The 15,304-nt window shown below is 41.9% G+C and overlaps 1 protein-coding gene across 1 annotated transcript in view; it reads left to right on the top strand.

Annotated features, from left to right (window-relative positions):
- The first annotated feature begins 8,007 nt into the window (after nt 1–8,007).
- The window catches only part of MAP3K1 (mitogen-activated protein kinase kinase kinase 1), a 56,840-nt gene continuing 49,543 nt past the window's right edge, over nt 8,008–15,304 (top strand). The window contains exon 1 of the mRNA XM_032676074.1: nt 8,008–8,510. Coding sequence (XP_032531965.1) covers nt 8,029–8,510 — 482 coding nt within the window. The 5' untranslated portion in view covers nt 8,008–8,028. The remainder of the gene's footprint in view (nt 8,511–15,304) is intronic.

Here is a 15,304-nt window from a genome sequence, read left to right on the forward strand (position 1 = left end):
TGCTGTACTAAAATTTAATTGACAGGATAAGAGAATAAAGTATTGACCTGAACTATGAGGGTGTTTTAACATATGAAAAGTTCCTTTTCCTAGGATTTGAAGACTTTAAACCTGTAGCTGACAGGAGAGAACTGGGTTTTCCTCATACTCAAAATAAAATGTTACTGAGATAATGTGTAAGTGCTTCTACTGAAATCATCATCATCATGGCTGGGCTTCACAAACGAAGATTTGGGAAGGGTTCTACCCACGTTTGTTACAAGCACACTGGTGGCTAAAGAGGCCAATATTGGCCTTCTACTGAACTAAACCCAAATAAATTCGAGTTCTCTATGAAGAAGGAATACATATTCTCGCAATTGAGAGTAAACGTGGGGAGTTAGAATATACAAAGGAATTTGGGAATAATTAAGAAGGCTTTCGGTTTAGGAACTTTAGTAAGAAGGGAGTGCTATTTTCTTTATATAGCACCACTAGTCTGCATGTTATTTTTACATTTGGTATCTCTCTGTACTTCAAATATACATGGGTATAATCCAGAGGGTGAAAAAAGTTATAAGAAATCAGCTGCAGTAGTTCTTACTGTGGACTGAAAGGTATGTTACCACCCTGTGAAGGATCCTTTGTTCTGGTTAAACAGAGCAAACAAATAGTTATAATCTCAAGACTTCTGTGACTAATATGTAAATGTGCTAATACACATTCTTATCTTGGATAGAAATTAAAAGGAATATTGTTCTTTTCAACATAAAGCAGACAGTTCATGCAGCTTTATAATTAAGATGTCAGAAACCACCTAGTGAAGTCAGTATAATGAAATCGGTACCAATATTTGTAAATAAAATCACCTCCAAATCTTGTGTCTAGAGGACATGAAACTAAAAGCAGCAGCTCAGTACTGTTCCTTTGTTAATGAAGTTCAAAAGAAAATTGTGACATTCGTTTTTTAACTGATCTGGCTTGCAATGCTAGTACTGTGCACAGCAAACTTGATTAAAGCCCCATCCTTGAAAAGCAGTAACACAACTAACTGGAAGTGGCTTGCATGGTTAATACCTTCAGCAGTAAATGGTCAGTTATGCTCTGGAGACTCGCAAGTCTTTGTTCAAATTGTGAAAAGTTTTGGCTTAAACCACAAAGAACAAGGAAGATAGGCAATCTCTCAAAATAAATTGTGTATCCTACCTTGGCAACCATTAGAATAAGGACCTCTCCCAAACCCACATAAACATATTCTGTCAAGGTCATTCTTTGCTTCTCAAAGCCTTTCATAGTGCAAACACGTAGAGCATGTGAAGTCAGCTCAGTTTTGTACCCTGGTAATATCATCAGCAAGATGAAACGAAATCATCAGAATTAAAATTGCAAAATATAAACCCAATCTGTTAAAGAAGAGCATATATATGTTACACATATATATAGTATTTGCATGTATTTATATTACATAGAAATTAACTTTGCAAATGTTGAAGGCCACCAACTAATACAACAGTAACTTCCTGTGATTTCAGTATCTAACAGAAGGAAGGTAAGCATGCAGAAAGCAGAGGATTTTTCTATTCATGATTTATTGATAGGTGAGATTTGTTAGTATCCAGACATAGTAAAAATTATAAATGAACTGGGTGTAGGAAAGGAAGCTATGATATAGAGCAGCGAGAGGTCTGTGAATGATAAATAAATTTCAGGAACAGCAACCAAATTCAATAGATAGGCTTATACTGTGGAATAGATGGAATATTTTTCAAAATATCTTCTTATTAGTAAATCAGAACTCAAGAAAGGTCAGAACTTTGTTTTGCAAACATATATTTTATTCCATTATATTTCTTTTGGAGCCAACTTTTCATGAAATATAAAGATAAAATTATTGGTTTTAATACTAATCGAATACTAAGAATGAAAAGTCACTTTCCTCAGAACTCTCCAGTGCAATCCTTTTTACAGAAACCACATGGGAAGCTTTTTTTACTTACTTATGTACGCACAGAAGAGAAAATTGTTCAAGCAACAAAATATTCAAAATATTTTGTCTCAGGATAGGCAAATGCCTGCTACTGATGTCCAGATCATCTGTTTTTGGAGAATGTTTAGTTTAGATGATAGCTTGATACACTGTGATTAAACAGCTTTGGAAACACCATTCTCAGTGACTGTCACTGGTACACAAGCAATAAAGTAGTGTTGTGCCTACTATAATTGCTGGAGGAAATAACTGAAATTTAGGAGCTTAGGAGAAAAATGATGCAGTCTTTTCTAAAGAGCTGGGTATGTTAAAGATATGACTGTTTGGACATAAAAGATCCCATTACTACTTTTAAAATCTGTGGGTTCCCTGACATTGTTACACCTAATAGTTATTTGATTCACTTCTACCATGGTGCCAGAAAATTGACAGACTTGGCATAAAGGGATCACATGATGAAGTAGGCGCTGATGTTGTTGCTGAGTTTTCTTTTTTCCTCTGACAGCTGTAAGGACCTTGGCAGGTCTACCTGCTAGATTTAGGAAGAGCAACTGCTCGCCATCATGAATGAAAGCACACAGACATTATAACTAGAGGGCCAGGGCGGGATGAACAAATGAAAAGGAGAGAGAGAATATGTCAGGCTGGATGTCACTACTAAACTCAGAAATTATTATTCAGACATGCACTGGCTCTGTAGAAAGCTAGCAGGGTACTCTGTGGAGGGTGTTTGTGCCAATTCCTTGTCCATCTGGCAGTTACGTAGGAAAGCAGTAATCCAGAGGTCTCTGTCAAATTGTGTCAGTGTTGTCTGCTCCTCTTTTACAGGATGCTTGTCAGACTTGTTTGGTATGTGCTAGATATATCAATCACATGAGACTGTTGGTTTACAGCCCACAGCCGTGCTGAGACACACCAACAAGACTTCTAATGTTTACTGGTGGTTGGGTGTTTATGCTGTTGTCAAGTTACTGTCCTCTAGTAACTGCAGTTTATTGTTGGCACTGTATGATTATGCTGCTGGCAGAATAAGGGTGACAAGCAGCAGGAAGAGGAAGAGAATAACTGTGGAGTCCTCTTTCATGGTAGTGAGGAAGTCGTCCTTCTTCCATTCTCTATTGCCCTTAGGGACAAAAATAAAAGTGGAATTCTGCCACCTGTTCCTCTTAATTTGGAAATCCGTAGCTTCCAGTGGAGAAAAGCACGCACAGTTTATTAACAGATGTACTTCTATTTGTGCCTCAAATTTGAACTCAAATTTGTCTCATAGAACAGAAGGAATAATAAACATCTAGGCTGAAAGAGATGTAACAGTGAGAGCAACAGCATGAAGGAAAACTAAGCTATCACTGGTCTCCTGAGTCTGAAATGGCACAGTTGCTTTTCCCCAGAGCGAAAACAGATAGTGATGCTTATAATAGATGGAACTGCTGATCCAGGTGAGACCTATGTTGTCAATTTACTAGTCTGGAAAAGTATGAGAAAAAGAGCTGATGGCTGCAATACTTTTCGTAGATCTTCATAAGTGATGTATGAGAAGAACCTTAACAGGTTTTGCTCACTTCATTCCTATACTTCCTTTGAGCAAAAGTTCACCTGAAAACTCAATAATATTAAATCCCTCAGCCTTGTGTCATGTCTGAAGCAGGTAAATATTAAAAAAAAATTGAACCATGAAAGGATGGTGACTGTAGCCAAGAAGAATATCCAAATTAGACATCAAGCTATTAATATTCTAAAGACTATCTGAGATCAAAAATTGAGCTAATTTTCATAGTTAATGCAAGATGTACAACTAGTGAGAAAAAAAAAAACACCAACACCAAAAATCGAGACAGCTGATAGACTTCTACTGTGCAAGGATTGCACTCTAGTCTGCTGATTGCTCTGTTGCTTGGTTGTCTATCATACTCTTTGGAAACAGACGACCTTTTGCATTGGATCATATGGTGGGTAGACCAAAAGTTCATTAGTAGATGCTACAGGAAAAAAATTGGTAAGTGTAATGAATGTGACTGGACAGTGCAGGAATGTTAGAAGATGCATCAGTATCATTAGTTCTTAAAAAGAAACAGAGAACTGTTATTATATGCTTTGGCAGAAAAGGGAGGTTAAAGTACAGGTCTTTTCTTATGTAACGTGTCTGATACCTAGGTCAAGATACAGTCTACAACACTGTGGATCCAAAATACATTTTTAACAAAAGTTCAGTTCCACATGGACTGAAATGTGAGGGAAGAAATCTTTAAACACATTTTCTATTGAAATTAATGAAGAAGTTAATAAGTAAAACATTAAGAAAAGAAACACATAAATAACAGTAGACTAGACATTTCAAGGGAGTGACAAAACCTCTAGAATTCCCTGTAACAGATTTTAGTTTTTAGTTTTACCTGGGTTTTTCTCTCCTGAAAAGTGACATGGGATCCTGCTTTTCTGAGGTGGAATTTCTTCTAGAGACTATACCTGTTATGCTACAAAGTAAGGACGGTGCATCAGCAAGATGGCAAAGTGTTTCTACAGGAGACAGAGACACCAGCAGATTTTCAGCAGGACCTAGGAAATGAGCATGAAAAGGACCTCATTTAGTTGCGTTGACTTCATCATTACACAAAGGAGTAAACAGGAAAGGATTATGGTTTAGGACCAGGTTTGTTTCTCCTTTCTCACAATGGAAAGAATGAATAGAAGATCAAGGTGGGGATAAGTCTTTCTACATAGAAAAGAAGACAGGGAGAATCCAGCATGTATACAGTATTAAAGCACTTTTTGCATGTGTAGTCAAGACCAGAAACAAACAGATTGTGTTATCTCTCATATTTATTCTGGTTTTGGATGATGATGCCTAGGTTATGTACTCAGGGGCACAGTAGATTCCTATCTCTAGCATGTTGAAAATTGTTGATTATTAATGACACTGTTACAAGTTTTGTGCAACAAGGAAACTCCTTGGCTTGCAAAATCTTAGTGTGTTCCCAAACAGAAGTTTCTTTGTGTACAACAGTAGATGTTCCAAATGTTGGTGCTAATTTGAGGCCAAAGGCCTCTGTTTTGTAACAAACCCGGGGTGCCACTACTTGTGACTTAGGGGAAACAAGCCCACTGAAAACTATTTAAAGTCACATGTTACTGTCTAAAGCTGTTTTAGACAGACTGAGAAATAATCTGTGCAAGAGGTAGCTGAGTATCTTTCTGAGCTCTTCAGTAAGTTTTGTGCTTTTTATAATCAGCTCAACTCACTTGCTTAAGTGCAAAAAGACTTCTAAAAGAGAATGACAAGAAAACACAGAAGTCAATCAGCATGTTCAATTTCTGATTTCAAAATGAAGAGGTTAATAGAGCCTCTATATAGTGTATAAGTCTATGTTGTGCAGTGGCAATGCATTACCTCGTGTTCTGGAGAGAGCCATGGAAGGTGTTTTCTTGTTTGCCACTGTGCTGCAGTGGTGAAGGCAGAGTGGAGAAACACCCGTTTGAAAAAATAAGGTGAATATAAGAATTATAAGTAAAAGGTAAAATTGAATTTCAGCCAATAATCAGGAGATAAACAGCCTTCATAAGGCATTCTGGATATTCTTTAATGACAGAATAGTGAGGGTTTTCCACCTTGCATCTTATCCAAAAGTAACTCTAATCTTTGACAGTGCTGGCCAAAAGGCAAAGTCATGCCTTAACAGGGATGGTGACAGCACTTGTCTGCATTTAATTATTTCTTGCAATGGTGCCTCCCGCTGTCCCTGTAGTTTATATTTTGCCCTGTTCCTAGCTGCTTTCTAGAAGGCATTTCACCTCAGTGTACATGCACATTCCTCAGTACCCCACTGCCACTCTGATGTTTTGTCTTGAATTTCCCATTTCCTTCTCCCTCATTGGCACTCTGGGAGAGGTGTCCCCTAGACCTGTCATACACATTGTATGCACCCTTATCTCCTAGATTTACTTGTATTAAAGAGTCGCTTTTTCTTCTCTTTATTCTTCTCCAACCAATTGCTATTTAGAGGTGTATTTGTCCTCCACATGACAAGAATTTACAAAATTCCTAAAGTTATTTTCTTTTTCTATTTAGATTTCTTTAAAAGTGTACGGTTATGGGATTGGGTTTTTGTATTTAGGGTTTGGGGGTTTTTTGGTTGGTTGGTGTTTTGGTTTTTTTCTGTGAATGTGATTTTATAGCAAAGAGGAATATTTAAAAATATATAATAGTGCACTGCTTATTGGTATTTTTTTCCTACTGAAGACTAGAGGATGCTGTGTACATGCAGGTTACACTACCTACAACTAATAAAAATTGAGTTCGTTTCAACCATCTATTTCAGCATTTGCATGCAGCTAATCTCATGCTGCTTCTACAAAGTGGATACCTTGTTATCTTACTCCTGGCATTTATTAAGATTCTCCCTTTGTCAATGTGGCTTCATTTAGGAATCTTATAGAAAACTGTCTCTAATTTATAGCAGAGGCTTCAAATAAGAGTCAAATGCTACCTTTATGAAGTTCTGAATTAAGTTATGTCTCTGAGTTGTACATTACAAGAGGATTTTTAGATGACCTGCTTATCCCAAAGGAACCCTTCTTGCAAGATGACAATGAATGCAACTGACTTTCCCACAGCATTCTTCACTGAAAAACCTTCACAAGTATAGGTACATCTTGTCAAGTGTATCTTTCACTTGGTGTGACTTTGAGGTCACATGCATGTGTCTGCTGATACTATTCTGCCAGTACAGCAAGTACAAAGTCTCCTCAGGCTTTTGTCCAGAGGGAAAGACCTCTACAAATCTGCTCATCACATCCTCCAGCAAAGAGTCTACATTTAAGTCAGCATCTGATCACATGTGTAAGGCAAGAAAGAATCTGCTTCTCTTAGGAGACACTTCTCACCCAACTAGTGCTTCAGATCAAAGCAGTGATCTCAGCAAAGTGATTATACTTATAATTATTGTTCAGTTGCTTAGTTAATGTTACACTTGGGCACCTACCAAATTCTGGGAAATAAGCCTAAGATACTCAGTTGAAGTGCTTAGAACTGTGTGACTTTTACCGTATTCACACCATCCTGAAAACAAACTTGTAAGCGTGGCAATACCCAGTTCTCCTTTCCTCATCTGAGATCAAAAAGCAAATCCACTCCTTTCGTGTGGAAATCCAGACTAAGAGAAAAACCTTCCAAGGTTCTGGCCATGTGATGTCTCCTGCCTTTCTTCCCTCTCCCAGTCTCTCGGGAAGCAGCCACAGCGATAGGTGTGCGTGGCAGGCTAAAATGTGTGTGCATACCTGCGCACACACGGAGACGGGTTTACTCCGGCGAGACATTAACGCTTCTCCAGCCTTGCAGACGTGGAGCAGGACCTGAGCACAGGGGAAGCGGCGTTCCAGAGAAGGACGCGCGAAGGCTGCGGGCAAGGATGTGCACTTAATTTCGTACTAACTCCAGAGAGAGACGAGCAGGTGAACTGAGGCACATTCCAGCGGCAACTCCCCGACTTCCCGGGAAGTTCTGGGTGTGCTAGGGAGAGGAGGCACACGGGAGGGGGAAGGGGTGGGGGATACGAGCTGGAGCGCGGTCCGAGTTCCGGGAAAGGCTTCCCCTCCACTCTCACGGCGGACAGACGGACGGGCGGACAGATAGCCCCCGCCCCGGGACCGCTTTCCTACACGTGGGAAGGGCCGCATGAGGGCGGGGACGCGCTCCCCGCTCGCCGCCTTCACCGGGTCCCGGGCTCGGCCCGCCCGGCCGCCCACTCGCACGGACTGACTGACGGACAGATGGACAGACAACGCGCTCTGGCCCCGGTCCAGGACCTGCGCAGCGGCGACGAGCCCGCTCCCTCACCGCGCTCCCTCCCCCGCCTCCTTCTCGCGCCGACACCTGCGCGGGGGCGGGCGGGGCGCGGCCCCTCGTACCTTCGCGCGGCCGCCCCGCCCCCGCCGCCGCCGCCGCCAATAGGCTGCCGCCGCCCGCCCCCGCCCTACGCCGTTTCCGCAGGCAGCGCCCTTTGCGCAGCGCGCGGAGCGGCTGCTGCCCCCGGTGCTTGGGAGCCCGATGTGACCTGCCAGAGAAAATGGCGGCGACGGCGGGGGATCGCGCCTCGTCATCGGGATTATCCTCGGGCGCCGGCGTGGAGGCGGCCGCCGCCGCCGCTACCTGCGGGAGCCTGAAGGGTGGCGCGGTGGTGGGGAGCGTCGCCGGGAGCGGCGGGGGGCTCCTGCGGGAGGCGGGCGGCGGCGGCTGCCAGGAACAGCGCTCTGACTGGAGACGGAAGCAGCTGCGTAAAGTGCGGAGCGTGGAGCTGGACCGGCTGCCGGAGGCGCCCCTCTTCCTCGCCGCCGCCCTGGCCGCCTCCTCCTCTTCCTCCTCCTCCTCGCCGGAGCCCCCCGAGACGCTGCTGCTCCACTACCTGCCCGGGCCGTCGCGCTCCAGCCCCGCCAGCCCTGCTGCCTCCCCCAGCCGCTGCGCCGAGCTCCTGGAGCCGCTGCCGGCGGGGAGCTCGGCGGGGACGGACCCCGCCGCCGAGCGGAGGATGGAGCCGTCCCCCGCCGCGAGGTGAGGGGCGCTGGGGGCTGGAGGGGCGGGCAACGCTCGGCCTCGGCGGCGGGTGACAGCGGCGGGGCCCTTTCCCGCGGCCAGAGCTCGGGGGGAGGCTCCAGCGCTCCCTTCCCCGCCGGGTGCACGGCCGCGCCTGGCCCCGGGCCGGTGGCGGATGCGGGGGCGGTGGGAGCTGCCGCGGAGCGCAGCGCTGGGGCGCGGCGGACAGAGCTCGCCCGCCTTCTCCGGGGCACCTGGTGCGGGGATGCAGGAGGGTGAGTGGCCGGGCAGACTGCCCCGCTGGGCGCCTGCAGCTGTCAGCGGTGCGGCGGGAGCGGGGCCGCGGGGGACGGCCCGGGTGCGGGGGTGCGCTTGTGTTTGACTTCTGCCGGAGTCCCGAAAGGCTTTGAAGTGCGGGCTCGGGGCGGCGGCGGGGCCGGGGCCGGATATATCAGCGGCCACTGGGACGCGGTGCCTGCCCGCGGCTCCGCGGGGCCGGACCGGGCGCGCTGGGGGTCGGGCGACTGCTGTTTCCCTGCCCCGGGTGCTCCCCGGCTGCTGTCGGCACTGCCCGAACAGTTTGCTGCAAAACTGAGTAATCTACTCTATTTTTTTTTTTTTTTCCCCGCGAAGGACTTCTCCGAAGTCACATTCTAATTTGCAGCATCGCGATAGTGCAGGACTGATTTCTTTTAGCTCTTGGTCAGGAGAGGAAAGGCTTTAAAACATAGATGACCTCCTGGTTTTTCAAGAGAAAGTAATTTTGTCGTGGTTTAGTCTACGTGATAAATTTCAGTGCCTGGTTTCGTTCAGTGCCCTGGTGTTCGAAGCCCGTATTTGCCTTCTGCGTGTACTAATTAATAAGTTCCATTTTCTTAAGAACTGCCTGTATTACACCTATTTGACAAGCGTACAAGTGTTCAGGATGAAATCGAGCTCATGTCCGCAGTGAAGCAGTTGAAGTACTTCAGAGCGTATTTCAGCTTTACCGTGTACTTGCAGGGTCTGATTGGTGGGGGGGGGGAAGGCACTGCAGTATGACTGTGTAAATTTGATGTGAAACTGACAATTTCACATGGATTTCTTGTAAGATTTTATATGATGTGGACTCTGTAGTTTAGGTCCAGGGACCTATTTTAATGATGCCTTACAGTTTGGCTAATCACTTAAACCTCGTGAGAAACAAATATAGTTCCCATTTGGGACTTGTGTGTCCTTTTCGGTTATGTCTTAGGTAGACCTCAAGGATATTTTAAAAATGTTGACTTAACGTGGGACTACAGTAATAGGAACTGTTTTCTGGACCAGTGTCCTGTTTATATGTATTCTCAGCCATTCAGATGGATTTTGGCCTGTTTCTAGGGCAAGGTAAAAATGCTTGGTATGGTGTGGTTGTGCAGATAAGAAATGGCTCTGTACTTACAAAAGGATTAGCAGGAAATCATAAATGTTTTGAGGAAGGGAAATAATGTATGAATTTTAGTGAGTGCCTTGCCTTTTTATAACTCTTGGCACCATCTTTGTCTCTATCAAGTAATGAAATTATAATGTACTGTGTCTTGTAATACAATTATATCCAGTTGCATGACTTTCAAGAAAAATAAAGAATCAGTATTGGAACATGTTTAAAACAATTGAGTCTCATGGTGATATCAAGTGGGAGTTAGGCTTGACATTGAGAAAGGCCAATATATGTTGCATCGGTCCTGAAACACTGCATCCATCCTCGATAGTCCCACAGCAGCAATGACAGAGCAGCTGTGGAATTTTTTTCCTTTTCACGTGAACAGTTTTGCTTACTCTTAAGTACCTGTATTTTGTCAAATCAGTGTATTGCATGTGTGTACAAGTTAGAACACTCTTAAATACTCTCTGATATTTGACTAGGAATGTTAACAAATCTTAGAAAATACTAAATGCCAAGTGATTCTCTCTTTAGTATTTTAGTGAGAAGGTCTACTTTGAATTTATTTTAAGTGCAATTGAAAATACTTGGCAACTTTAATAATGATTGTGCTTTGGAAATATTCTATAAATGCTCATGTAGAGTCAGTAATTCTGTATGCTGTGTTACTAATAAACGGATGTTAGAGTATTATTTTGTCAAGCTGTGTCAAGAATTTAAAACATCTTTCTTCCTTCATTTTAATATTAATTGATTTGTTTAACTGAAAGAGGCTAATTTATATGTAACAGTGTATTACATATTAAAGTTGCGTGTGCAGCAGTTGTCCAAATGTTTATTAAGAGGCAAAACTGAAAGGCATAATCTAAATAATGTATTATGTGGAGGTTTTATATTTTATTTTTAAATACAGGTAGTTGTAGTTGCCTGTAAGGATCTACTGCTAGTTAGAAGATACTGTGCTTGCTCCAAAGTCCCCGTGTCAGTCTCTTTGGTATTAGTTACTTTCCTTTTAAATAGAGTTTCTGTGTATGGTGGAAGACCTGCATGAGCTTCAAAATGAAGCTGAGTAGGGAAATTGACTGCTGTTTAAGTTATAGATGTAAATATTACTTTTTTTTCTTAAATCTCTCAAGCATTCTACTTGTGAGGAAGTAGAGTGAGTATTTTCACTGATCTTTTTATATCACTGTAAGAGGAGGGGGGAGTTGTTTTACTAGGATTTGCAGCTTCAACATAAAGCACTTCAGATCTCTTGTCCTGTATAGCTTCTATACTGACAATTTATTAATTTTCCTTATAAAAGGATCCAAATAGCGAGGTCAATGATAGCTGTAGTCTGATTTCTTGTAGCTTGAGGGAAATCCATGAAGGCAAAATGCACCTCCTTCTCTGCGACCTTAACAATGTGCTTTTAAAACATTCAAACCCCTTAGGTGGTGTTTGTGTTTGAAGTTGGTGTAGGTGACTTATTGTATCCCCAAGTACGGGGTTAATTTATAATGCCATAAAGCAAGAAATACGACATTCATGTCCTCTGCATGCAGTAACCACATCCTATGTGACTTGTGTAAAAATTGTTTGAAAATGTATGTGTTAGTTTAGCTGCAAGATAACCTTTGTAGATATTAATACAGTTCTTCTGCAGTTGCTTTTTGACACCTGCTAGAGACACCAAAGACACACTTCAAAACTGAAGTTTTGTCTATATGTACAAGTGTATTAGTAAAAACTCATCACTTTCAGCTCTGCTCATCAATTTGTAGCACCTTTGACTTTCAAGGAAGGACATGAATGCTTTTAACAGACCACTGAGAGTTGAAGTCGGAACAGAGGGAGAGCATGTAGAGTGAAAGCACAGTGTGGCCAAGGTTCAACTTGCCTTTTTTTTTTTTCGTGTTACTGAAATGATAACTTTCTCTGCTTATGTTGTCAAAATATAGCTCAGGTTAAAAAAATATAGCTTATTTTTTATCCTGGCTATTCTTAGCCAAGGTAAAATATAATTTTGTATTTTATCCAAGTCCCTATAGCTGGATATTTGTAACTGTTTGTTTAAATAAACCACCAAATTTTCTGCTTCCAGTTTGAGCTGGATACTACTGGGAAAGAAGATTCACTTTCTACCTCTTCTATGCTCTGTGGCTTGAGAGCACCTTTAGAAGAGGGTCACCCTCTACCATGTCTGATTTTTATCGCTCTTAGTTATTGCAAGTGGTAGGGTTCTGCTTAAATGGTCTGATCTGGTATGGCAGTTTCTTTGTTCCTGTGCAAAGTAAATAGATTGTAACTAACTAATCTGGAGCTTTCTGTCTCATTGGATTTAGTGATACTAAAGGTTCAGTCTCCGCTGTCACTCAGTGGAGTCTAAGTAGTGCTTAATGCAATACCTGCGTGTAGACATGTGCAACTGTACCTTACCCAAAGGTCAAACATATAGAGCATAAGATGTGAAGATCACTTTTTCCTTCTGTACGGTGGATTTGAACTTCACAAGATCTTTTAGTGTACTGAGATGTTTGTTGTCATTTGAAGTTGTAGTAAAGGTACTGGTGCAGCTGTGCACAGATTTATGCTACTGCAGGAGAGCGTGAGGCAGGAGTGGAAACAAGCGTCTGGGGGTGGAGTGACTGTGTGAATGCTGCTTCCAGTATTGGTGAAACTTGGCTTGAGCTTGTTTAAAACATAAATTGTATGTTGCCATGTAGCTGTTCTTTAAACAAACTCGTAAAGCTAGTTTTCAGCAGCAGTGGTGATAAGAGGATGGATCTGGTTTGAGTTCTGAGTTTCTAATGCTAATCTCAGTGTTCTCAGAGGATTCTCTGCAGAGATCCAAGGGTTGTCTTAATTTACTTTTATCTGCTGTGCTCTCTTAAAAGTCTAGAATTACAGTTCATTCTTTTGCTTGAGGCAAAGTGGACAGAAAGCCTTTAAAAGGGCTTCATTACTTGTCTCTGACTAGGAGAATGTGGTTAAGTGGAAAGTTGCTTTCTGTTACTTCCCTCCCTTTTTATCTTTACTTAGAGGCTGAGTGTATTGCTGCAGCATGCTTCCTCTTTCCTGTCTCACCACACTGTCGAAATGGAAAATCCTGGTTGGTGGTGAATAGTCCTGATTATTTTTTTCCTATATGTTTGGAGTTTTGGGGGTTTTTTGGTGTTTTGTTTTTTGTTTCTTTTTTTGTGTTAACCTATGGGTTATGCTTTGTTGTTTGGTTGGGGTTTGTTTGTTTGTCTGTTTGTTTTGAGGTTTTTGTTTGCTTTGTTTTGTTGGGGTTGTTTGATTGGTTTTGTCGGGGTGCTTTTGGAAGATCAGTTTTGTTGGATCTTGGCTGAAAAATGTCCAGAAAAAACCAGCAGCTCTAGGTACTTGCTACTGAAGAGTAATTTGAAGTGGGGAGTTGTTTACCTTCTGTCTGAAAACTGGTGAAGTAATTTTCAAATTGTCTTAATAAAAGCTGATTGACATATCACTCCCTCTCTGTTTTGCTCATAAATGTCCAATTTTTTTGATGCTGTTCAGCATCTGATGACTAAGGATTTGAAGGTATTTGCAAAAAGTGACTGTTCTTTCTTTTTCTTTAGACTTAGAGTGTCATTTAGTGTTCCTGTTTCTGAGATTAAACTGGAATTCGAATCAGTTTACTTTTGTTTCACACTGTCTCTATGTTTTTGTGTCCCTGAAGTGTAAACTATTCAAGTCATTCAAGGAAATATAATACCATTTATTCTCATCTCTCTTGTACTAGTATCCTAATTTGTAGTGGAATGACTGCTAGTATGCTTATTGTGTCAGAGGACTTCAATTCTTTCCTAGTATTTCCTTTCAATAGACTTCACACTGCTGTTGGTACTGCAGCTCCTTGTAACTTATCCAGGGTCACTGTGGAAGGTGGGAGTAGAGTGCTGGAAAATGAGTTGTCTGCTTGACCTCACTGACATCTGACCACATCTGACATCATGTTTTCTGAGCTCTTTTCCATCCTCTTCTTGAGCCTTCAGTCATCCTGCTTTTGAGCAAATTGAAATGAGTTTCTTGCTCAGCTGTCAACAGTGCTTTTGGGAGCTGGTAGTTCACCCTCAAAGGTCTGCAAATATATTTCATTTCAGTTGTTATTTCTCTGAAATACCCTCTTACACCCTGAAGATTTTTTTTATGTCCTGTATGACCATCATGCTTGTATCACCAGGATTGCTCCTTTCAGACGCTGAAAGAGCATGGTGTAAATATTTGAAATGCTGAAGGAAAAAAAAACCCTAATTTGTCTTAACAACAAACTGAGAAACAGTTTGGGTTTTCTTATACAAATTGTTTCTGTTACTTCCCATTCGACTCCCAATAAAATTCCTGCAGAATTTTTCTTTAGTAATTCCTTGTATTCTTTAAAAGGGAAACTTCAAAGCTCAGTGGATGACAGGGTCTCCCCATTGCCTCCAGGTAATATTTAAGTGTTTTGCATCTGGAGATGTATACAAAAATGCAAATACCTGTCAGAGGTGTGGTGAAACTTGCAGTGATATCCAGTTTGCAGTTCATGTTCAGTTTATTGAGTTTGTCAGATTACAACACTCTAGGAAGCAAATGTTTGTTTGCTGCTGAGGAGCTAGCAAGGAGAACTAGCAGGAAATCTGCCAGCCTGTCTAACATGTAGACAAAGTTCCATAGGTGCTTCATCAATTGTCACCAAGACAATACTCTAATTGCTTTGAATTATGAAGTACTTTAATTTCTGGTTGCTGAATATATACTTTGAAAAATTTTGCTTAGTCAGGGACAGTTTCTCAGTTTCTCAATGTTTCAGCTTTTTTTTTTTTTAAACTTTCACGGTTTTAGACCCCACACGGTAGGGGTTGCCAGGTCTGATTCCAGTATTCCTTTCAGTATTTTTCTCTTGTTTGAAGTTTTACCACCGGATATGTAATCAGTGTCTTAAATATGCCCAGCAATAAATATCTGGAACATTTGTTATTTCACTAAAGTAAATGCCTGGATAGGAGCCTAGGCTAAGATTAAAGACTTGTTTGCTTAATGTAAGAAAATATTGCAGTTGCAATTAGCATGGAAGCCTTGCTAAGACAGTGTTAACGTGATAGTGGGAAGCTGGATGGAGTTTCTCTTAAAACTATATTAATATGCATAAGTTTATTTTTAAAAAGTTAATTCAGTAATGGCTGCATGTAGGTCCAGAATATGAGCTCTTCTGTAAATATAGAGTAGAGATTAATTTATTGGGTTTTTTTAACTGTAAATTCTGCGTTGATTTGTGACAAATAGCTTATTACAGTAAGTCTCCTGATCTCTGCAGGCAAATTGGATGCCCTGGCCTGTAGAAAGTGCCAGGGCTCTGGAGTTTCTATTAGGTTTTTGATGGTGGGTGTGAAAACTATTTCTCTAAAGCCCAGCAAAT

Source organism: Chiroxiphia lanceolata, chromosome Z (assembly GCF_009829145.1).
Source record: "Chiroxiphia lanceolata isolate bChiLan1 chromosome Z, bChiLan1.pri, whole genome shotgun sequence".
NCBI lineage: Eukaryota > Metazoa > Chordata > Aves > Passeriformes > Pipridae > Chiroxiphia > Chiroxiphia lanceolata.